This window comes from Pseudophryne corroboree, chromosome 3 (assembly GCF_028390025.1).
Source record: "Pseudophryne corroboree isolate aPseCor3 chromosome 3, aPseCor3.hap2, whole genome shotgun sequence".
NCBI classification, from domain to species: Eukaryota; Metazoa; Chordata; class Amphibia; order Anura; family Myobatrachidae; genus Pseudophryne; species Pseudophryne corroboree.
In genome coordinates, this window is record NC_086446.1 from 778,076,779 (window position 1) to 778,101,825 (window position 25,047).

The 25,047-nt window shown below is 47.7% G+C and overlaps 1 protein-coding gene across 1 annotated transcript; it reads left to right on the plus strand.

Annotated features, from left to right (window-relative positions):
• Nucleotides 1-128: 128 nt before the first annotated feature.
• Nucleotides 129-23,609, plus strand: DCLRE1A (DNA cross-link repair 1A). Its single transcript, XM_063962556.1, has 10 exons — nt 129-569; nt 3,569-3,998; nt 10,768-12,042; nt 13,680-13,813; nt 14,110-14,228; nt 15,714-15,857; nt 21,820-21,965; nt 22,050-22,204; nt 22,602-22,743; nt 22,934-23,609. The coding sequence occupies exons 2-10, from the start codon at nt 3,581-3,583 to the stop codon at nt 23,095-23,097; spliced, it is 2,697 nt and encodes an 898-aa protein (XP_063818626.1). The 5' UTR covers nt 129-569; nt 3,569-3,580; the 3' UTR covers nt 23,098-23,609.
• The last annotated feature ends 1,438 nt before the right edge of the window (nt 23,610-25,047 follow it).

The window sequence follows — 25,047 nt, forward strand, 5'->3', positions numbered from 1 at the left end:
AACAGGGAATATATCTTCTCTCTCTCTCTCTCATCCTGACGCGATCATCGCCCAATGAGATTATTTCCCGGAGAGAAACAGACTCACGTCCATCTCTACTGAGCGGAAACTGCGGCCCCCGCTCACCCCCGGTGTTTACCTCACACAGGCGTGGCTCCGCATTCGCTTCACCAGATTCGCCACTTTCACCCGGTAGAGATAATTCCCAAACTTTCTGATGAGCCTGAGACCTGTGTCACGTCCGCTGCTGACGCCGGTATTATGGTGTATTATATTAACCCTCACCCGTGTCGGGGGTGATAGAGTGAGGAAAGTGCTGCGGCCAATGTGCAGGGTGTACCGGCGAATTGCGCGGGACGGAAGGATCGTTCCCAGTCCCAGGTACCGGCAGCCGCCGGGGTGTCACCCCCAGAGGGGCGGAGCCAGGGACTACAGCAGCCAGAGCTCCATCCGTGCCTGTTATGGGATTGGTTACAATAATTACACAGCCAGTGGTCTCTCCTGCTTCCTGACAGCGCGCCTTCTGCTTTTCCCACTTCTTCCCCAGGGATCTGGGCTGCAGAGCACAGGTGGGTTTTCCCTGGGGATTCCTTCAGCTCTACATCAGCAGGTGCTCCGCCTGGGCACTCCCTGGCAGCCCATGTACATTGTTTGCACCCCTAGCATTTGCAAATCCATAGACTTTCATTGCCCATGCTGTGGGCACAGTGTCACTGCCCTATATACAGGTAATAAGAGGCCAATTTATCATTGAGTGTCTGTGGGATGTCCCCTGATAACCGTTTTTTTCGGGGGTACGCACACATATTACATACTCCCCAGATTTATGTACGAAGGGGTTGGGTATGGGTGACCGGCGGGTCAGCATACCGACGCCGGGATCCAGAATGCTGGCAGGGGGGGGGGCGAGTGCAATGAAGCACAGTGCGGGCTCGTTGCACTTGCCACAGATTCTATTCCCACTCTATGGGTGTCATGGACGAGTGGGAAATGCCCCTGTTAGCCGGTATTGCGGCTGGCTGCATTGTCAGCAGTCGGGATTCCGGCGTCGGTATCCTGACCGCCGGCAATATAACTACATCCCGTACAAAGGGCCGCAGCAGATATCTGATTTACCGGACATAGATGATTAATTCAGCATGTAAAAAATTGACGACTCGCCCATTCCAATTATTTCTGGTTGGTATCAGCGAATCAGAAATTTCCAACATGTTGGATTTCACCGTTCCACCGTCCCAGGCATCAGGAGAGCGGAAACTTGCCACAGTCCATCGAAGATGTATGGGCCCCATAAAAGTATAGACACTCAGACCAAGGGGTATATTCAATTAGCAGCGATAACGGACTTTTCGCGCGAAAAAACTGACTTTTCCCGCGAAACGCAATTACAGCCTATTCAATTTTCCGGGAAAATTTATCGGTGATAATTTTTTCACTAATTTCACTTCACCTACTCTGAAGTAGGTGAAAAGTTGGGAAAAGTCACTATTTTAAGGTAAAAATGTTTGGATATGGTACAGAACTCCTGAGACACCCCCCTTAATGACTAATTAGGCACGTTGAAGTTTTTAATTATTTTTAATTGGCCAATAATGACATGTCATTTTTGGGGTTAAAAAAGTACAAAGTGATGGAAATTGGGGTTCAAGGTATGGGACAGGTATATTGGGGTGCTTTATGAGTGGGACAGGTGTTTTTAGGCTTGCAGATGGAAGTAATCGGTCTGTTTCCACTTTTTTTTAAAAGTACCCTAAAATGACCCAAATATATACTTATACCCATTTTCATGTACCCCAAATTTAATGAGAGCATTTATTTTGCTCAAAAAAACTTGCTTTCTATCATTTTTTTGCATTTTAAAAAAAAAATGCATATAACAGCCATTTCACACAATTTAAGTCCCCCAAAACTCTCTAATGTGATCTCTAACACCCTTCTCTTCTGTTTTCCTATGTTAGTTTAGCATTTTTGGGGTACAGGCTGATTTCCCCATTTTCACCTGCACTTTTCACTGCAAGAATTTTCACGTGAAACCCGTTTGGAATTAAATAGGTCGAAAAACGGAGCGTTTTCGGGTGAAAAATTGCCGCAAATTTGCGGATAATTGAATACCCTAGCAAGAGTTGTTACATATTCTTAGCAAATAAAGTAATATAGTAAATACAAAGAATCACACCCTTAAATGAATTTATTCTAAAGCCCCATGTAAAAGTCATCTAATATTACACATGTCGTAGGTCATGTAAAGCGGCAACCACATGTATGTTTTGAAGTTTCAGCTTTTGGTAAAGGTACGTCCTGATGGAGTTTTTAATGGAGTACTTTGTAGTATCTCTTACTATGACAGGTGTGGGAATGGAGCACTGACACGTGACACAGTGTATGGGAGGTGGGGGTAAGATAATACGCTCCCTTACTAGGGGGCACCATGAATTGGGGCGGGAGCAGGGCCGTATTATCCATAAGGCTGATTAGGCTGAAGCCTAAGGGCCCATCGATTTTGTTTGCTGAGACACTGTTACCTGTGCACTAGCGCTCTTTGCACTCTGCGCCGAATCAAGACACACTGATAATCAGCTGAGGTTTGTAGACAATGGGGAGCACAGTGGACCAATAGTGCACTAGCGCTGTTTTAAAAGAGAAGAGAAAAGGAAGAACGATTGTGCTGTGAGAAAAGACATCAGCTGTAGTGGGGTGAAAGATTAAAGTGCCGGAGGGGTCCTAAAATACCCGAAAGCCTGTTAGCCTGGCAGTGGGTTAATACAGCCCAGGGTGGTCAGGTGGCACAGTTCTGCACTGCGCATTAATGCTCTGCATTATCGTTGCACTTGTTAAACTGAGAGGTAGTCAAGTGTTTTGTCTTTTTTAAATCCCAGAATGTAAGTGCCAGCCGTTAATATAGTTATGGCAATGTGCAGTGGGCAACTTATGAAAGTTTAAAAAGCTGTTCTATAATTATATGAAGAAATGCCCAGTGCAGGACTTGTTCAGCTGCCACAGTATTAAAAGTAGATGACAGATTGTATTCCCTAATATCTAGGAACGAAAATGATACCGCATTCAGATCGCAAATGCCGGATCCCACCCGGTAAAAGAAACGTGTCCTTACCGGGTGGGATCCGGCATTTGCTCCCCTCTGCTGGCTTTCCGAGACGGCAATATACCGGGTCGGTTGCCATAGCAGCGGGGGGCGCAGCAGCAGCGGGGGTGGAGGCAGTGCTGGGAGATGAGCTCATCTCCTGCGCCGACTCTCCCTATGCTGTGAATGGGAACCGTGTCGCATCGACGGGGCTCCCATTCACACTGCACTTGACCCGGTATTCAACCCGGGTATAATCCTTCTTTTATACCGGGTTGAATTACCGGGTCAGACGACCCGCTAATTCTTGGAAAGTGCTTTCACATCGCACACTGACCCGTGTCGACACGGCAATATGCCGTGTCGATACCGGGTTATTTGTGCGATGTGAAAGGGGTATACCCACTAATGCACAAGATCAGTTTCTCATGTTCTCAGTTATTCATGACTTTAAGCTTTTTTTTTTCCCGCCTTTCTCTTATCTTTTAGGATTGAAAAAAAATGTCTGACCAGGAAGATGATATTTGGGGTTACAAATCCAACAGGAAAAGAAGAGCTTCAGGCAGAAATGGGGATGTAACCGTTTCTCAGGAAGAGGGGAGAAAAGCTGGGGGACAGGGAAAGAGAAGGGGTGACGGGAGAACGGGCGCATCACGAAAGACTAAGAATCCCAGGAAGAGAAAGAAAGCAGACACTTCACCGGACCCAGCACGTGAGCAAAATAAACCAGCAAAACACGGAGCGGATTCTCCAGGGGAAGTGCTGACAACACCGACAAGACAACCGAACCCCACAACTCCACAAGCCAGGCACAGCGGGTACTGCCCCAGCTGCCAGATGCCCTTCTCCATACTCTTGGTACAGACGCCTCGATGGCACGTCAGTGAATGTTTGGACACAGTGGCAGCCGCACAAACAGGTATAGGAGTCTGTCTGATTGATCACCGTCCTACTGTATCTCTCCCCATTCCTTTCACATAACCTCTGGCTGATCTGATCCTTTGCGTTCAACAGATTGATTCTGTGTTTCAGATGCTGCAGCCTGCGTGTGATGTGGTTTGTTTTCTTCTTCCCAATTATGTGTTACGGTTGCACCTCCCATTAAGTTATTGGCCCATTTTGTCTCAAAATTAAATTAAACCCGCAAAGAAGCCGGTAAATCTTCAGCTTCCTCAGCTCCAGCTGCCACCAATACCGCACAGAGCATCTGAGACTCATCAAAGAGGGAGAGAAAGAAGGGGAGGAAGAAAGAGAAAGTAAAGGGGGGGAGGGGGGATGAAGACAGGGAAGAGAATGGAGCATGTACATACACACATTATAGATATATATATATATATATATATATTTCTCTATCGTCCTAAGTGGATGCTGGGGTTCCTGAAAGGACCATGGGGAATAGCGGCTCCGCAGGAGACAGGGCACAAAAAAGTAAAGCTTTACTAGGTCAGGTGGTGTGCACTGGCTCCTCCCCCTATGACCCTCCTCCAGACTCCAGTTAGATTTTGTGCCCGAACGAGAAGGGTGCAATCTAGGTGGCTCTCCTAAAGAGCTGCTTAGAGAAAGTTTAGTTTAGGTTTTTTTCTTTACAGTGAGTCCTGCTGGCAACAGGATCACTGCAACGTGGGACTTAGGGGGAAAGTAGTAAACTCACCTGCATGCAGAGTGGATTTGCTGCTTGGCTACTGGACACCATTAGCTCCAGAGGGATCGAACACAGGCCCAGCCGTGGAGTCCGGTCCCGGAGCCGCGCCGCCGACCCCCTTGCAGATGCTGAAGCGTGAAGAGGTCCGGAAACCGGCGGCTGAAGACTCCTCAGTCTTCATAAGGTAGCGCACAGCACTGCAGCTGTGCGCCATTTTCCTCTCAGCACACTTCACTGGGCAGTCACTGAGGGTGCAGAGCGCTGGGGGGGGGCGCTCTGAGAGGCAAATATAAACCTTATACAAGGCTAAAAATACCTCACATATAGCCCATAGGGGCTATATGGAGATATTTAACCCCTGCCTGACTGGAAAAATAGCGGGAGAAGAACCCGCCGAAAAAGGGGCGGGGCCTATCTCCTCAGCACACGGCGCCATTTTCTGTCACAGCTCCGCTGGTCAGAACGGCTCCCAGGTCTCTCCCCTGCACTGCACTACAGAAACAGGGTAAAACAGAGAGGGGGGGCACATTAATGGCTATATATATATATATTAAAGCAGCTATAAGGGAGCACTTAATATAAGGATATCCCTTGTATATATAGCGCTTTGTGGTGTGTGCTGGCAGACTCTCCCTCTGTCTCCCCAAAAGGGCTAGTGGGTCCTGTCTTCATTAGAGCATTCCCTGTGAGTTTGCGGTGTGTGTCGGTACGTGGTGTCGACATGTATGAGGACGATATTGGTGTGGAGGCGGAGCAATTGCCAAATATGCAGATGTCACCCCCCAGGGGGTCGACACCAGAATGGATGCCTTTATTTGTGGAATTACGTGATGGTTTATCTTCCCTTAAACAGTCAGTTGAGGACATGAGGCGGCCGGACAATCAATTAATGCCTGTCCAGGCGCCTCAAACACCGTCAGGGGCTGTAAAACGCCCTTTGCCTCAGTCGGTCGACACAGACCCAGACACGGGCACTGATTCCAGTGACGACGGTAGAAATTCAAACGTATTTTCCAGTAGGGCCACACGTTATATGATTTTGGCAATGAAGGAGACGTTACATTTAGCTGATACTACAGATACCGTAAAACAGGGTATTATGTATGGTGTGAAAAAACTACAAACAGTTTTTCCTGAATCAGAAGAATTAAATGACGTGTGTGATGAAGCGTGGGTTGCTCCTGATAAAAAGTTGATAATTTCAAAAAAAGTTATTGGCATTATACCCTTTCCCGCCAGAGGTTAGGGCGCGCTGGGAAACACCCCCTAAGGTGGACAAGGCGCTCACACGCTTATCCAAACAAGTGGCGTTACCCTCTCCTGAGACGGCCGCACTTAAGGATCCATCAGATAGAAAGATGGAAGTTATTCAAAAGAATATATACACACATGCAGGTGTTATACTACGACCAGCTATAGCAACTGCCTGGATGTGCAGTGCTGGAGTAGTTTGGTCAGAATCCCTGATTGAAAATATTGATACCCTAGATAGGGACAATGTTTTACTGTCGTTAGAACAAATAAAGGATGCATTTATCTATATGCGTGATGCACAGAGGGATATTTGCACACTGGCATCTCGGGTGAGTGCTATGTCCATTTCAGCCAGAAGAGCCTTATGGACACGACAGTGGACAGGCGATGCGGATTCAAAACGTCACATGGAGGTTTTGCCGTATAAAGGGGAGGAGTTATTTGGAGTTGGTCTATCAGACTTGGTGGCCACGGCTACTGCCGGGAAATCCACTTTTTTACCTCAAGTCACTCCCCAACAGAGAAAGGCACCGACCTTTCAACCACAGCCTTTTCGCTCCTACAAAAATAAGAGAGCAAAGGGCTTGTCGTACCTGCCACGAGGCAGAGGAAGAGGGAAGAGACACCAACAGGCAGCTCCTTCCCAGGAACAGAAGCCCTCCCCGGCTCCTGCAAAAACCTCAGCATGACGCTGGGGCCTCTCAAGCGGACTCGGGGACAGTGGGGGGCCGTCTCAAAAATTACAGCGCGCAGTGGGCTCACTCGCAGGTAGACCCCTGGATCCTGCAGATAATATCTCAGGGGTACAGGTTGGAATTAGAGACGGATCCTCCTCATCGTTTCCTGAAGTCTGCCTTACCAACCGTCTCTTCCGAAAGGGAGAGGGTGTTGGAAGCCATTCACAAGCTGTACGCTCAGCAGGTGATAGTCAAAGTACCCCTATTACAACAAGGAAAGGGGTATTATTCCACTCTATTTGTGGTACCGAAGCCGGATGGCTCGGTAAGGCCTATTCTAAATCTGAAGTCCTTGAACCTCTACATTAAAAAGTTCAAGTTCAAGATGGAGTCACTCAGAGCAGTGATAGCGAACCTGGAAGAAGGGGACTTTATGGTATCCTTGGACATCAAGGATGCGTATCTACACGTTCCGATTTACCCCGCACACCAGGGGTACCTCAGGTTCATTGTTCAAAACTGTCACTATCAGTTTCAGACGCTGCCGTTCGGATTGTCCACGGCGCCTCGGGTCTTTACCAAGGTAATGGCCGAGATGATGATTCTTCTTCGAAGAAAAGGCGTATTAGTTATCCCATACTTGGACGATCTCCTAATAAGGGCAAGGTCCAGAGAACAGCTGGAGACAGCTTTAGCACTATCTCAAGAGGTGCTAAGACAACACGGGTGGATTCTGAATATTCCAAAATCCCATTTAATCCCGACAACTCGTCTGCTGTTCCTAGGAATGATTCTGGACACGGTTCAGAAAAAGGTTTTCCTTCCAGAGGAAAAAGCCAAGGAGTTATCCGATCTGGTCAGGAACCTCCTAAAACCAGGAAAAGTGTCAGTACATCAATGCACAAGAGTCCTGGGAAAAATGGTGGCTTCTTACGAAGCAATTCCATTCGGCAGATTCCATGCAAGAATATTCCAAAGGGATCTGTTGGACAAATGGTCAGGGTCGCATCTGCAGATGCACCTGCGAATAACCCTGTCACCAAAGACAAGGGTGTCACTTCTGTGGTGGTTGCAGAAGGCTCACCTATTAGAAGGCCGCAGATTCGGCATTCAGGATTGGATCCTGGTGACCACGGACGCCAGCCTGAGAGGCTGGGGAGCAGTCACACAAGGAAGAAACTTCCAGGGAGTATGGACGAGTCTGGAAAAGTCTCTTCACATAAACATTCTGGAACTAAGAGCAATCTACAATGCTCTAAGCCAGGCGGAACTTCTCCTGCAAGGAAAGCCGGTGTTGATTCAGTCGGACAACATCACGGCGGTCGCCCATGTAAACAGGCAGGGCGGCACAAGAAGCAGGAGTGCAATGGCAGAAGCTGCCAAGATTCTTCGCTGGGCGGAGAATCACGTGATAGCACTGTCAGCAGTGTTCATCCCGGGCGTGGACAACTGGGAAGCAGACTTCCTCAGCAGACACGATCTTCATCCGGGAGAGTGGGGTCTACATCCAGAAGTCTTCAACATGTTAATAGACTGTTGGGAAAGACCAATTGTAGACATGATGGCGTCTCGCCTCAACAAGAAACTGGACAAATATTGCGCCAGGTCAAGAGATCCACAGGCAATAGCTGTGGACGCACTGGTAACTCCTTGGGTGTACCAGTCAGTGTATGTGTTTCCTCCTCTGCCGCTCATACCAAAGGTATTGAAGATCATACGGCAAAGAAGAGTAAGAACAATACTAGTGGTTCCGGATTGGCCGAGAAGGACTTGGTATCCGGAACTTCAAGAGATGCTCACGGACGAACCGTGGCCTCTACCTCTGAGAAGGGACCTGCTACAGCAGGGTCCCTGTCTTTTTCAAGACTTACCGCGGCTGCGTTTGACGGCATGGCGGTTGAACGCCAGATCCTAAAAGGGAAAGGCATTCCAGAAGAAGTCATTCCTACCTTGATTAAGGCACGGAAGGAAGTCACCGTGAAACATTATCACCGCATTTGGCGAAAATATGTAGCGTGGTGCGAGGATCGGAGGGTTCCGACGGAGGAATTCCAACTGGGTCGTTTCCTACATTTCCTGCAATCAGGATTATCTATGGGTCTCAAATTGGGATCCATTAAGGTTCAAATTTCGGCCCTGTCAATATTCTTCCAAAAAGAATTGGCCTCTGTCCCTGAGGTCCAGACTTTTGTCAAGGGAGTACTGCATATACAGCCTCCTGTGGTGCCTCCGGTGGCACCGTGGGATCTAAATGTAGTTTTAGATTTCCTCAAATCCCATTGGTTTGAACCATTGAAAAAGGTGGATTTGAAATATCTCACATTGAAAGTGACTATGTTACTAGCCCTGGCCTCTGCCAGGAGAGTATCTGAATTGGCGGCTTTATCTTATAAAAGTCCTTATCTAATCTTCCATTCGGATAGGGCAGAACTGCGGACTCGTCCGCATTTTCTCCCTAAAGTGGTATCAGCATTTCATCTGAACCAACCTATTGTGGTGCCTGCGGCCACTAGCGACTTGGAGGACTCCAAGTTGTTGGACGTTGTCAGAGCCTTAAAAATATACATTGCAAGGACGGCTGGAGTCAGAAAATCTGACTCGCTGTTTATATTGTATGCACCCAACAAGTTGGGCGCACCTGCTTCTAAGCAGTCGATTGCTCGTTGGATTTGTAACACAATTCAACTTGCACATTCTGTGGCAGGCCTGCCACAGCCTAAAACTGTAAAAGCCCACTACACAAGGAAGGTGGGCTCATCTTGGGCGGCTGCCCGAGGGGTCTCGGCATTACAACTCTGCCGAGCAGCTACGTGGTCGGGGGAGAACACGTTTGTAAAATTTTACAAATTTGATACCCTGGCAAAGGAGGACCTGGAGTTCTCTCATTCGGTGCTGCAGAGTCATCCGCACTCTCCCGCCCGTTTGGGAGCTTTGGTATAATCCCCATGGTCCTTTCAGGAACCCCAGCATCCACTTAGGACGATAGAGAAAATAAGAATTTACTTACCGATAATTCTATTTCTCGGAGTCCGTAGTGGATGCTGGGCGCCCATCCCAAGTGCGGATTATCTGCAATACTTGTACATAGTTATTGTTAACTAATTCGGGTTATTGTTAAGGAGCCATCTTTAAGAGGCCCTTTCTGTTGTCATACTGTTAACTGGGTTTAGATCACAAGTTGTACGGTGTGATTGGTGTGGCTGGTATGAGTCTTACCCGGGATTCAAAATGCCTCCCTTATTGTGTATGCTCGTCCGGGCACAGTACCTAACTGGAGTCTGGAGGAGGGTCATAGGGGGAGGAGCCAGTGCACACCACCTGACCTAGTAAAGCTTTACTTTTTTGTGCCCTGTCTCCTGCGGAGCCGCTATTCCCCATGGTCCTTTCAGGAACCCCAGCATCCACTACGGACTCCGAGAAATAGAATTATCGGTAAGTAAATTCTTATTATATATATCTCTATATATATCTATCTACACACACACATGCTGTAAATTTACTGGCATATGCCAAGTCTCCTCATTCTCCATTGCCCCAGATCGCCTCTGCCTGGCCCAGCTCCTCTATGCTGTCCTTGAACAACCACCCTCCCCCCACCGGGTGTGGTTTAATAGAGCGACATTGTTGTGGTCGACAATCAATAGGTCAACACGTGAAAGGTCAACAGGGTACAAAAGTTAGACACAAAAATGGTTGACAATTGTTATTTGGGTATTTATTTCTGTGACCTCCATCCGTACGAATGTAGACCGTCGTGGGCTCACTTTGCACGCCGCTCTGCAGGTAAGGTTACTACTTCCAATAGATGTCCACGTGGATAGTAAATAAATCAAATGCTGGCAAAATATGAAAAAACTAAATATGCTTCGACCATTGTCTCGTCGATCTTTTCTACCCGTCAACCATATGGTGTTGACCTATTAACTGTCGACCAATACATTGTCGATCTATCTTCAGTAGGGACATCGATCCAACGCTTGTGTGACTTTAAGATCAGTTGGCAAACGCAGAAAGCGCATATTCTTGTAATACGCTCCTCTGTGCCGACCCTAAGCTAAGTCCATTGTTAATTAAACTGTTGCGACACCAATTACTGAATGCTGTTTCCTCTGCAGAATGTCCGGACGGGATGAGATGCTCGTCAACCATTGCTTCACACTACAAGAGGTTCTCTCACTTCCTGCTCGCACACAGCAGAGCTGGGGACCAGTCCTTGTTTTCTCCACCACCTTCTCCATATTGTCCTTCATCTCAAGCTGGGGAATCGAACATATCAAATGACAAAAGACACAGCCATAGGTCACCGGCGTTCATTAATAGCAATACAACCCCCAAGTCTCGGTCCCCCACCAGCTCTCAGGACTCGGTAAAATGGATATCACTCGATGCCTGGCTCTCGCCTTCCAAAAGGGCTGAAAACTCTGCTGCCTTATCGCAGGAGAGACCCAGTCGCAGTACTCCAAGCCGCGTGAGGTCTGCGCGTCCGTCGCGGCAAGGCGCTGATAGTGATCGCACAATCTCTTTTTCCCCACTTGTCAGCGACCAGGAACTGTTCAGCGATGGAGAGGAGAGCAGCTGCTCAGTAAAGGGACAGATCCCCAGGAAATTGTCTGCCAGCTCGGGAAATAACGTCAGCAGGAGATTGCTGGCTACATACGACTGCCACAATAATATAAATGAAACTGTAACAACTCCCCCCAAGCAGGCAAATAACATCGATGATTCAAACGCTGTAAGCAGTGTTACTGGGGTCAGCACCTGTGCTAGTGATCAGGCTGGGACTGCAAATTGCACTGAGCAGGGCAATTGGTCTGAATGTAGTACACCTGGGTCAGAGCCCTGGGGATGGGATTTAACACAGCTGGATCCTGAGTGCTGGATAGATGAGGAGTCTGACAACATTAATCCAGATTCCTTCACCCAGACCCAAGGGCTCTCTCTGGCTGCAGAGGTCTGTGAGGAAGAAGAGATAATCCACACGTCTGAGCAAACGCAGCATCCGCACACGGCAAACAGCGGGCCGCCGGCAGCTTGGGCAGAGGAAACGTCGACGCAAAGTTCTCAGGTGATGTCAGCCTCCGCAAAGGCGATGAAGCAAATGGATATTGGAGTGTTTTTTGGTCTAAAACCGAAGGCAAAAGCGGAGGTGAAGGTTCCCTTGAAAAGCCAAAGCCCCAATGCCATTGCCCCCCAGAGCCAGAAGCCTGTCAGGAAAAGGAAGGCTAAGGGCTCTTTAGGAGACGGTGGGTCCCTCGCTGATTACCCCAGTGAGGTCTCAGCAGCTGCAGCCACTGGAACCCAGAAACGCTGGGGAAAGAGATTCCAGCAGGACTCCACCGCAGAGGAGGGTAGAGGAAAGAAGCAGTGTCCCTTCTACAAGAAAATCCCAGGTGAGAGGGTGTCACCGTTATTAGCAGAGCTGGGACATAGTTCAGGCCGATACCCAGTACAGGCAGCCGGCTAATATTCCTGACCTTGCAGCTTGTCTGTTCCCTAGGAATCTGGTGTGAGACAATGTTTAACCCAGTGTTCTCCAAACTCCCTTTTACATGCCCTCCCTACCAGCTCAGCTTTACTGATCTCTATGATTAGGCTGGCCATACTATCCCTTTACATCGGGACACACATGAATTATACAGGTTCTGGGGCTGGCTGACTTCATGCTGCATTTCACCTGGTTTTAATCAACCACAGAACCTGTGTAATCCATGAGCGTCCCGGTTTAAAGGGATTGTATGGTAAGCCTATGACTGATCACACATTACTCAAGTAACTTATTTGATTTAACCATGTGTGATCAAGCGTGATATCCTAAAAACCTGGTCTGTTAGGGGGCTTGAGGAGAGCATTTGGAAAACACTGGTTTAGCCTATGAAATGGCAGCTGAGTCCTGTTTCTGGTTGTAACCCTTTCTCTAATATGTGGGATTTTGTTGTATCCATGAGTATTAAGCTGGCAATCTCTCACACTAGCTACTGTAAATAACTAGCAGTCTATTTACTAAGCCCTGGATGGAGACAAAGAACCAGCCAATCGGCTCCTACATGCCGTGTTATAGGCCATTTCTGAAACGTGACGGTTGCGAGCTGGGCGGTTGGAACTTTCTCTCCATCCACTTTATCTCTCTAACACTTAATACATAGACCTCATGATAAAGTGCCCTTTTCCTGTTAAGCATATATGAGAACATGGACTAAAAAGTATATAACTAGAAAAATCGATACGTTTGTACACCGTATGTATGCAAGCAATATGCCAGCATAAACGTCTGCGATTGCCACATACTGTAGGTATACCGCAGTGGTTCCCAAACTTTGTCCCCAGGACACACTAGCAGTCCAGGCTCTAAGGATTTCTGTGCTTAAGCACAGGTGACTTAACTAGTACAGTACCGCAGTCAATTCGATTACATGGTATGTGTACAAGCATGGATTACTTATGAAACCTGGACTGGTAGTGTGCTTTGAGTACGGAGTTTGGGAATCCCTGTTATACGGCCTTTTCCATAGAGTAATTGCCCGGCTGTTCCGCTCTGAGCTCCAGTATTGGCTGTAGTGAAGTACTTGGCTGTGTTAGGCATTGAGATCAGCCGTCTCCAACAAACACATGGGGGGATTCAAATGTTTCGCACCCCTGATCTTGCGTCTAAAGTGACGGCGATATTCAAATGCGCCCATTACACTCTCTGGTTTAGGAGCGCATAGCGCCTAAACCCGACTAAAGTATTGGACGCAAGCGTTGAAAGACCCGTTTTGGCGCCCAAACGGGTCTCTTTATGCGCACTCCAGTTCGCTACCCCTGGGGGTAGCGAGCTGAAATGAATGTTACGCCCATCCGCAGCCATATTAGAATACTGCCAGCGGGTGCGATAGGGAGCGGAGATTTAAATGTCGCCCAATATGTTTATGTACTGTATTTACATATACTGGTGTTGGGATAAATCTTACGCAGTATTGACTATGTGACCTCTATATGCCGCATAACTACTGAGATGATAACCTCTGTCCTCCCTCTGTTCCTCCTGCAGGCACCGGCTTTGTGGTGGACGCTTTCCAGTACGGGCAAATAGAAGGCTGCTCTGCGTACTTCCTCACCCACTTCCACTCCGATCACTACGGGGGTCTCACAAAGAAATTCCGCTTCCCCATTTATTGCAGCAAGGTAGAGGAAACCTGAGTCCTGTTATCTTTATAATCTTTTTCATATGAATTGTATTTAAAAGAAATAATAGAATACTTAATCCTGTTCTGGTTGCTAAAACATCACTGAGAGCAATGAACCGTGTTTAATATACAATCCGGGCGTGTGTTGGATCCGCCTCCTGTGTGTTAGATGGGCGGGTGGGCGCTGTCATTTGGCTGCTGTGGTACCCACCCCCTATATGTACAGTATGTTGAACCTGTGTATAGGATCTGCGCAGGCCTGCCCCCTGTGCTCACCGGACTTCTCTCTTTCAGATCACAGGGAACCTGGTGGAGAGTAAACTGAGAGTGGAGAAGCAGTTCATTAATACGCTGCCCATGAACACAGAGTGCGTAGTGGACAACGTGCGAGTGATCCTGTTGGAGGCGAACCAGTACGTAGCTTTACAAAGTGTTGTCTGCTCACTGTGTGGGGAGGGGGGAGGGGGAGTGAGTATCTGGATCATGCAGGCTGGACACACAACTTCTTCTTAGCAGCTTTTCACCAGCATATAAAGCGGGAAGCGGCATGTGCACGGTAAATAGAGTTCCGTGATATGCAGTCATTAGGTCACCAACCATCCATGTTGGTGTTGGGGCTGAAGTACGTTTAAAACGCAGTCCAATATATATAATATGGAAGTGTGCTGTTCCCTGGTAGAGAAGTAATCGGATATACAGCAGAGTATCGGAGCACTATATGCTGGAGGGGTGGCACATTAAACAGTCCAGGTTTTAGTGATATCCATGCTTGAGCACAGACACCTGTGCTAACATATGACTTTCCTTAAAACCTGGACTGTTAATGTTCCTTGAGAACCCTGTTTAGAAATCCCTGCTCTATAGACTCTGTTTTAATGGACCATTCCCCACAAAGCCACTTAATTGTTTTATGAATTGTGTGTGTATAATATACAGATGGATGCCCCCCAATATGGTACAAAACACTTGGCATAACAGTACACCACTGGTTGCGATTCCCGAGTACTTTCCTGACTTTTGCGTCTTAATTCCCTAATGGTATACTTAGGATTAGTATATTTATGCCCCAAAGGAATTGGGATAAAGTATCAGATTAAGCATAATGACTTGTGGCTCATATAGGATCTTTCTCCGGCCTTTTTACCCAGATTGCAAACATTTTCCTGAATCTTGTCTCCATTCGCTAATAGTGTACTAAGCGCTTGGGATTATTAGTATTTGTGGCACAGAAGAATTGATGTAAAGAAAGTGGTATAGGCCCTACACATTTGACGATTGGCCACCGAGGTGCCCTACGGGCGACCCGGCGGTGGGGGGGGGCAGTGACGGGGGGAGTGAAGTTTCTTCACTCCCCCCCCCCCCCCTGTCACCCGGCTCCGTAGACGTGCAGGCAAATATGGACGATCTCGTCCATATTGGCCTGCATGCACAGCCGACATGGCACCAGCGATGAATGAGCGCGGGGCCGCGCATCGTTCATCGCTGGTGCCTCCACACTGCACGATATGAACGTTATCTCGTTCATTAGTAAACGAGATCGTTCATATCGTGCAGTGATGTCGGCCAGTGTGTAGGGCCCAGTAAAGTCGGTGGTGCAATCTGAGGATAGGTGCACATGTAGACATCTGTGTATCTCCCTCCCCTGCCCGTACTTGTGTGAGTTGTGTACTTCTCATTGTGAGGACGGCTTCTGATATGGAAGAATCAGAAATGATATCTTGGCTCATGAATCCATCTCCTTCCATGTAGACGGGTAAATCTGCAAAATACAGTTCTGTGACCAGACTAACAGCATTTGGCTGCACTCTCCTAATGTCATGCATTGTACTTCTCCCTGTCGCCTCACCTTATGTAAAACTGCTGCCGGTCATCTGAGACGACTGTTTCCTTATCTACAGCTGTCCCGGAGCTGTTCTGCTTCTCTTTATCCTCCCCAATGGGACGAAGGTGCTTCACACGGGAGACTTCCGCGCAGAGCCCTCCATGGAGCGATATCCAGCTCTGATTGGTCAGAAGATCCACACCCTGTACCTGGACACCACGTAAGCTCTGTTCTTGGTTCCCTGGTTATCTATCTGTTCTGTAATACTGGGGCGACTACATAGCGTTCTATTCTCCTACTTATTTACCCTTTTCTAGTACAGATGTACTCGCCGTTGTTCTGCAGCCACTTTAAGCAGCCCTTCTAGTAGTGAGCACGTTTACTGACGCCGAGCCTCTTTTTGTGCATTTTTCCCCCAAAATGCGTCTTGCTCGCATCACTATGCAAATAAAAAGATGCACAAGCAGACAGTTGATTGATATATGCGGCATGCTTATGTTCTGTGTGTGACTGCGGCTGTATTTACATACGGAATGCTACGTTACAGTCTTTTCCTGGAAAACAGTCTGCTTGTGCGTCTTATTCGGATATTGAGGAGAGTGAAGGTACATACACACGGTGAGATATTGACTATTTTTTTATTTTTATTTTGCAATTTCCCCTGAGCTCCACGAAGCCCTGAACCACCGATCTTCATTATCTTTACTTGAGATTTTGACTAAGTGCCAATTTTGACTACGCTATGTACTAGATTGTACACAATATAGTCAAAATTGACTTGCCTGCACAGTATCTTTTCTTGCGATACCGACCCCACGGGAGCGGGCATCGGTATCGCAAGCTGTGTACACAGGGCGCGATTTGCACTAACTTTCCTTACGACTTTGACTATATGGTCAAAAACATAAGGTTGCATCGCACCGTGTGTATGCTCCTTTAGATAAAAAGACGCCAGATGTTAAAGTTGCACAGGAACTGCCGGCTCGCTCACGCCAGGCATCTCGCAGTGCATGTCATATTGAGGCTAGATGTATGTATGAGTACACATCTGTCTATTCTCATCTAGGCATCAGACCAGACGCCATCAGCCTGGGGAACCTCGTATCCTGGCGAGATTGCAGGCTCTAACAATACAAATCTCTCTCCATACCTAGGTAGTGATCTAGAGATTCTCTTCTTTTCCGTCCTCTAAAGCATACAGTAGGGATTCCCAGCTCCAGGCCTCAGGCACCCCTAACAGTGCAGGTCTCCCGGATCTCCTCAGTATCCTACGCAAAATAATCAGAACCAACTGTGGTTCATTTAAAAATGTGTCCTCAATGACCTGACCTGTGCACGAGGACTGGCGTTAGGGAAACATTGAGGCAGAGTTTCGGACAGGGGATTCCCGCGCTTCTGACTATAAGGTATAGTGTTCCCCCTAGGATGAGGCAGGGGCAGGGCACCGGAGTTCGGGGGCACATTGGCGCGCGCCCAAAACGGGGGGGGGATGCAAATTAGGGGGCGTGGCCACAGACTCTACTATAGAGGGCGTCTGTGGCCGTCGACGTCACTTTTGGGGGCGTGCCCAGCACCTCCGTCGGTGCTGGGCTTCCCCCAGCTCTCTCCCAATGCGTGAATGGTTGCCGCGCGCATGCGCACAGCATCTTTACACGCTGGGAGGGCAGGAAGCGGGCGGCTGTTCTAGTAGGGCGCCGCAAAAGGGGCAGGGCGGGTTTTGCCTTGTAAAAAACGGGCAGGGCGCCGCGCCCTGCTAAAACAGCCTAGAGTGAACACTAAGGTAAAGATCTTGTACAGAATGGTGGGCTCGCTGTGTGTGCAGTTTGACTGTGTCTTCAGAAGTCTCTAAGCCTCTAGGTCTCCTCTGTGGGGCTTTTGATTCTAAAGCTGGTCTCAGACTGAACTCCGGTAATGGGCTTGCAGTAGTTTCAAGTTAATAAATTTGAGGATAACACTTTTGACTGAGCACGTATGGAGAGTACAAGCTATAGTATGTCGGTTGTGTCTATGGGCCTAATTCAGACCTGATCGCAGCAGCAAATTTGTTAGCAGTTGGGCAAAACCATGTGCACTGCAGGTGGGGCAGATGTAACATGTGCAGAGAGTTAGATTTGGGTGGGGTGTGTTCAAACTGAAATCTAAATTGCAGTGTAAAAATAAAGCGGCCAGTATTTACCCTGCACAGAAACAAAATAACCCACCCAAATCTAACTCTCTCTGCACATGTTATATCTGCCCCCCCCTGCAGTGCACATGGTTTTGCCCAACTGCTAACAAATTTGCTGCTACGATCAACTCTGAAATGATCCCCCTATGTTCCCTTCGTGATCAGGACCAGGAAGTGACTGCATGAGAGGGCAGTAGCAAACTTCCGCCCTTACAGCACCTTTAATGTTTTATCCATTCTCCGTTTTGTTTGAGGGTATCTTGTTTTATCTATGCACTATTGCTCGGTGTCTCAGTCCACTTCGCTCGCCACAGGTTACTATTCCAAATAGTTGGTGACGTGGACCCAGGGGTTTATGGGCAAGGTCCTCTCCATGAAGGGAAACTAGATGCTACCATAGTATGTCTGTAGCCAAGTTTAAGACATCTGAAGAATGTATTACAGGATGACTGTCTCCACTCTGATGGTTTTTCTGCCTTTTCCCAGTTAGCCCAACGTATGCATCACACAAATAATGCAATGATTGAAGTGGACCCACTAGTCCAGATAGAAGCATCTCGGCTGTAATCCTGCCCCATTCCTGCGCTCTGGTCATACATTGCTATACATAGTCACCGTTTATAAGAATTACCTGTCAAGATATGATGCTGCTTTAATGACTTCCCTCATGTCTCCATCTTAAAGAAACAAAACACACACACAAAAAGCGCCCTTGTTTGGAATGACTGTAAAAACACCTGTGCACAAGTAATTACATAGCGTATATGTAGAGCTGTCATTTACCGCCCCGCTGGCACTGCTTCCAAATTCATCGACAACTTTGCTTCCTCTCGTCTGACATTCCCTCCATTATCCTAGGCGATTTCAACATCCCTATTGACATCCCCACACAATCCCCTGCCTCTAAACTCCTTAACCTCACCTCTTCACTTGGTCTCTCCCAGTGGACCTCCTCACCCTCCCATGTGAATGGGAGCTCACTGGATCTGGTCTTCACTCACCGCTGTGATATTTCCAACTCCCCATTTCCCCTCTCTGACCACCACCTGCTCTCCTTTAACCTATCCCTCTCTGCTTCCCCATCTCTACCTCCTAAGGATACCATCACTAAGCGTAACATTGAAGCTATTGACACCACATTCCTTTCCTCCCTGTATGACTCGCTTCTCTCTCCTATTCTCTCTCTCTCTCATGCCCTGAACAAGCCACTTCCACATACAATGCATCCCTTACTTCTGCTCTTGACTCTGTTGCTCCACCAACCACTATTCACCCTCGCAAATTAACACCTCAACCCTGGCACACCAAATGCACCAGATATCTGCAAAAATGCTCACGTACTGCTGAGCGACACTGGAGGAAATCACGCTCTAAGGCAGACTTTCTCCATTTCAAACTTATGCTCTCATCCTTCAGTGCTGCCCTTTCTCTTGCTAAACAGTCATACTTCAAGAACCTCATCTCCTCCCAGTCTTCCAACCCCCGGCGCCTCTTTGCCACTCTCAACTCACTCCTCTGCCCACCTCCACCTTGTCTCCCTTCCTCACTCTCTGCTCTTGACTTTGCCACTTACTTCACATCCAAAATTGACTCCATACGTCAGGACATCACATCACACCAGACCATCGGCAACCAGCCTTCTCCCATCCCTTACCAACCCTCCCCATCCTTCGCACCAACTCTGACATCTTTCTCCCATGCATCTGGAGAGGAAGTCATGGCCCTCATTCGTTCCTGTCCCCTCACCACCTCCCCACTTGACCCTATCTCCTCCCGCCTCCTCCGCTACCTCCTCTCATTCTGCTTGTTCCCATCTTTCCCACCTTCTCAATCTCTCCCTCTCATCAGGCACTGTCCCCTCTGCCTTCAAGCATGCACTCATCTCTCCTATTCTTAAAAAAAACCTACCCTTGATCCAAACACTCTCTCCAACTACCGACCCATCTCTCTCCTCCGTTTTGCCTCCAAACTCCTTGAGCGTATTGTCTACAACCGCCTTACTTCCTTTCTTTCCTCACACTCACTGCTTGACCCATTCCAGTCTGGCTTCCGTCCTCTCCACTTCACTGAAACTGCCCTTACAAAAGTATGCAATGACCTCCATGCTGCTAAATCTAAGGGACACTACTCTCTACTTATTCTACTGGATCTCTCTGCTGCTTTTGACACTGTGGACCATCCTCTCCTACTGCAAATCCTTCACTCCATTGGTCTGCGTGACACTGCCCTCTCTTGGTTGTCGTCCTACCTTTCTGACCGTTCATTCTCTGTCTCCTCTCATGACTCCACCTCCCCCTCACTTCCACTAACTGTAGGGGTACCCCAAGATTCTGTCCTTGGTCCTCTTCTCTCTATACGTCCTCACTAGGTAAGCTTGTTAGTTCTTTTGGTTTCCAATATCATCTCTATGCTGATGACACTCAAATCTATCTTTCCTCTCCAGACCTCTCCCCTGCTCTCCTCACTCGTATCTCCAACTGTCTCTCTGCTATCTCCTCCTGGATGTCCCAGCGCTTTCTTAAACTTAACAACATGTCTAAAACCGAGCTGATCATCTTCCCTCCCTCCCTCCCGCATAACCTCACCTCCTACAATCTCATTATCTATTGATGGCACTACTATCTCCTCTAGCCCCCAAGTGCGCTGTCTTGGAGTAATCCTTGACTCCTCCCTCTCCTTCAAACCACACATTCAGCACCTCTCACAAACCTGCCGTTTTCATCTAAAAAATATTTCCAGGATCAGACCCTTTCTGACCCAGGATGCTACTAAGACTCTTATCCACTCACTGGTCATCTCCAGACTGGACTACTGTAATCTCCTCCTGACTGGTATTCCTGACAAATACCTCTCTCCACTCCAATCTATCCTCAATGCTGCTGCCCAGCTCATTGTCCTCACCAAACGCACTACGTCCACCTCTCCTCTCTTACTAGACCTTCACTGGCTCCCCTTCCCTTTCAGAATCCATTTCAAGCTTCTCACACTTGCTTACAAAGCCCTCACCCACTCCTCTCCCACCAACATCTCTGACCTTATCTCCCTTTACACTCCCACCCGTCCTCTTCTCTCTGCTAATGCACACCGACTCTCCTGCCTACGGATTACTTCCTCCCACTCCTACCTCCAAGATTTTTCACGTGCTGCACCACTTCTCTGGAATTCCCTACCTCTCCCCCTCAGACTCTCCACCTCTCTACAAAACTTCAAACGGGCTCTCAAGACCCACTTCTTCACCAAACCCAGCCAAATCTCATCCTAAAGCTCTGTTCCACGCTCTCTATGTACCCCATCTGTCTTACCCCTCCCCTTTAGAATGTAAGCTCCCACGAGCAGGGCCCTCTTCCCTCATGTGCTTATCCTTTTCCAACTTTAATAATATTCAACTGCACCAGCTCCAGCAGTCTTCTGCCACCTGATACTTATTCCAGTGTCATCTGCTGATGTAACTATGTTTATTTACCCTGTACTTGTCCTATATTGTCATCAACTGTAAGCTGCTGTTTTCCTGCTTGATTATTTGTTTATGTACTCTGTAATTGGGCGCTGCGGAACCCTTGTGGCGCCATATAAATAAAGGATGATGATGATGATGATGATAATAATAAGTATATGCAGAGAGATGTGCAAGGGTATAAGGGGCGAATGTAGAACAGTTTTGGGGCAGTAAACTTCTTAAACTGGTGCTGTACAGAAGATCATAGATGGGAGAACGGACCATAGAATGATGATGGAGGGTGACAATGGAGATCTTCAGACTGGGAAGTATGTGCGGTTTATAGACTATATTTAAAGGTGCACAGTAAATGGACACGTGGGGCCGGATGTATTGGAATGTGAGACGGCCGGAGTCTCAGCCGTCTCGCATTCCAATACATCTGACCGCTGGTGTTTGGCACAAAGCAGAATCTACATTTGTAGGACTTTGGCCGATTAATGAATTTGCTCCATGATGTGTTTATATACAAGCTGATATTTCTGTAACCTACTGTGTATCCTCCACCCCCGCTTGTAGATATTGCAGTCCAGAGTACACCTTTCCCCCGCAGCAGGAGGCCGTGCAGTTTGCGGTGAACGCTGCGTTTGAGACGATGACTCTGTATCCGCGCACCCTGGTTGTCTGTGGAACCTACTCTATTGGGAAGGAGAGAGTCTTCCTGGGTAATGTAGCGCTACGGACGCCTGCTGTTCCTTTACTCAGTATATTCCTTTAATCTGATGGTGATGTCTCCTCCTCTTCTGTAGCGATCGCCGATGTTCTAGGCTGTAAAGTCTGCATGTCCCAGGACAAATACAAAACCATGCAGTGCCTGGAGTCCGCTGAGATCTCCTCGCTGGTGACTACAGACTGGCACAGTACCGCCTTGCACGTCCTGCCCATGATGCAGGTTAATTTTAAGGTACCGTCCTAAAACTAGTATCTAAATGTGGTCAGCTAGTCATTACGTGAGATCTTTCCTCCTAGTGTTGTGCTCGTTACCTTCATGGGCGCACTTTACCAGCACTTACACCCTCTGCATCTTCTAGATGCCAACTAAAAGGTTGAGTTAAGGTTCATAAATGGCGCACTCTAGTATCTAGCGAATGCCACATATAATGGGCACCTGCTTTCGAGGCATCAGGATTAATAGTTTGTGTCCATTCAGTAGCCCTTTCATATACCTTCATGCTAGAAAAATGTCCACAGCTTGGTACAGGAGCCTTAAAGTTCTCCTTTGACTGTTCCTATGCACCTAAAACGGCAGATACTGTTCTTCGTGTGGCAGAGATTTTAACAATGTCTCTGCCCATCTGCAGGGTCTTAACGCCCACCTCAACAAGTTCTCAGGAAAATACGACAGAGTCTTGGCCTTTAAACCTACAGGATGGACGTATTCTGAGGGCTGCGGTTCAGTGGCTGATATCCGGCCGGACGTTCGAGGGAAAGTCACCATTTATGGTAGGTGCAGTTTCCTGTATACTTGGCTTTAATGTAAGAATTAATTTCCGGTGTTGGCTGTAAATGTATTGTCACTACATATCCACATCCCCTTACGCAAGCTACAGTATATTGAGGCGTTGTAAGATTATATTTCCTCCACATGTGTCCGTACACTGAGCTCTCTGGTTTCTGTTTGCTTTGTTTCCAGGTGTTCCTTACAGCGAGCACAGCAGTTACCTGGAGATGAAACGTTTTGTCCAGTTTGTAAAACCTCAGAAAATAATCCCGACGGTCAATGTGGGCAACTGGAAGTCTCGTACCGCCATGGAGAAATATTTTGCCGAATGGCTTTCAGAAGTCAGAAGCAAATAAGCTTTTGTACGAATATTCTGCCGCATACTTTAATGTACTATTCTGCACTTTCCTATCTTATTAGCTGCTAAATATTCTGGAGACCAATATATATCTCCTTTTTTAAGTGTCAGAAATTTTATATTTATTCTGCAAGGAAGTCTGTCTGTGCAGGGCAGCGAGCCCATGAATGTCTGTTTGTCGTACGCTAGGGTGATAATGTCTCTATTCTGTAACACTAAAGTCTTAGGGGCAGTTCAGTTTAGATGGGGGAGTCCCTTTCTGGTGCGAGTCGGTGTGGTTGAATGTCGCACTTCTGGGGTTGAGGTGCTGTGCTGTTGGTGGCATATCCGTGTCGTTACATCGCTTCCCCCTCTCTTCTAATTGAATTGACCGCTTAATGTGTTGTCATTTTTACTTGTAATGAAATTACTGATTTCTAAATATATATAAATAATAAATAATTGTGTAATGGAATGTTCTATTCCAGGACAAGATTTTTAATGGAAAAATAAATCCTTTTACATAAAGAATTTTTCTTCTCCCATTTTTATTTTATTTATATTGCCTGCACACCCACACTTACTATATATTTTCCTCCGAAGTTTTGACCTTGCTTCTGTCTCACGGGTAATACTGTGTGTTCCCGTATACTGATCCAGAGATCTGACTGGTAAAATCCCTGACCGGCTCTTGTGCTATCTGGAATTTACCGGTCTTCTGGGCCATTCCCAGATCAGGGGAGTTATGCGGGGGGGGGCCGGGGGCCTTTCAAAGACATTGCTTTTTATTGCCTAGAAATGCGATTTAAATAAAATGAATGACGAATATCCATGGTGACAAAGCAGATTCCCGAATCTACCTATAATGGTGTAACTATAAAACCCGTATTAAGCCCACCTGCTATATTTTAATCTTAACTATAATATCAGGAATGATTTATGGCATATACTATATTCAGTGATACACATCCAGCGTTTTCCTGATGAGTTGCTGTTGCGTAGTAAGCTTCATTGCTCTATTAAATGTAATCTGCGATACAATATGTAACGTGTACTCCGTTCAATGTCCTTCGTAATCTATCCCGGCTGTCCGAGATCAACATTTAAAATAAAACAATCCTTTATTTCTTTATCATCCACTAGGGGTCACTGGAGTACTCTTGGGATATGGACGGGCGTAGCCGAACAAAGGCACTGAATATTCAAATTTAGGACTCTCCCCCCTCCATATCCCCGAGTACCTCAGTGTTTTTTCGGTGCTCACAGCATGAACATCGGCTTGTGGGAATGCCCACATTTCAGAAGATTTTATTAATTTTTCATTTTACTTTTTATTTTTTAATTTTTACACTTCCCGTCCCAGTTTCTGGAAAAACATGGGTCCGGGATGGTGCCGCTGCAAGGCAGCGTATGGCGTGTCGGTCCTCACAAAGAGCACCCTCACAGCCACAGGCGCTATAAGCGCATGGCGTGTCGGTCCTCACAAAGAGCACCCTCGCAGCCACAGGCAGCCACTGTCTCCTGCAAGCTGAACGGAGCTTACAGAAAGAAGCTCCGTCACAGCCAGGATGAGACAAAGAGCTGGAAGGAGCTACAGCTGCAAGGAGCTTACAGGAAGCCCCGTCACAAGATGAGAAGCTGGAGGCTGAAACGGAGCTTACAGAGAGAAGCTCGTCACAGCCAGGATGAAAGCAGCACAAGGTATGGGGGTCAGGGTGGTCAGCTCACGCTGCCGCCCTGCTGTGTGAAAGTGTGATACTGTAGCCGCCGCTGAGCAAGGGGTCCCGCTGAAATACGCGCAGAGCGGCCGCACGTCACTCAGACGCCGGCCGCTCTCACTGTGCTGATTGCCCGGCAACACTACAGAGGCGCCGCCGAGACTCTCCGTGTGCTAAAGAGCGGCCGCACGTCACTCACGGACGCCGGCCGCTCTTCCAGTGAGACACAGCACGCCGCTGATGCCGGACAC

Coding starts and splice junctions, on each gene's coding strand:
- DCLRE1A (XM_063962556.1), top strand. CDS start 3,581: ATGTCTGACCAGGAAGATGATATTTGGGGTTACAAATCCAACAGGAAA. Junction 3,999..10,767: donor AGTGGCAGCCGCACAAACAG/GTATAGGAGTCT, acceptor TTTCCTCTGCAG/AATGTCCGGACGGGATGAGA. Junction 14,229..15,713: donor ATCCTGTTGGAGGCGAACCA/GTACGTAGCTTT, acceptor CCTTATCTACAG/CTGTCCCGGAGCTGTTCTGC.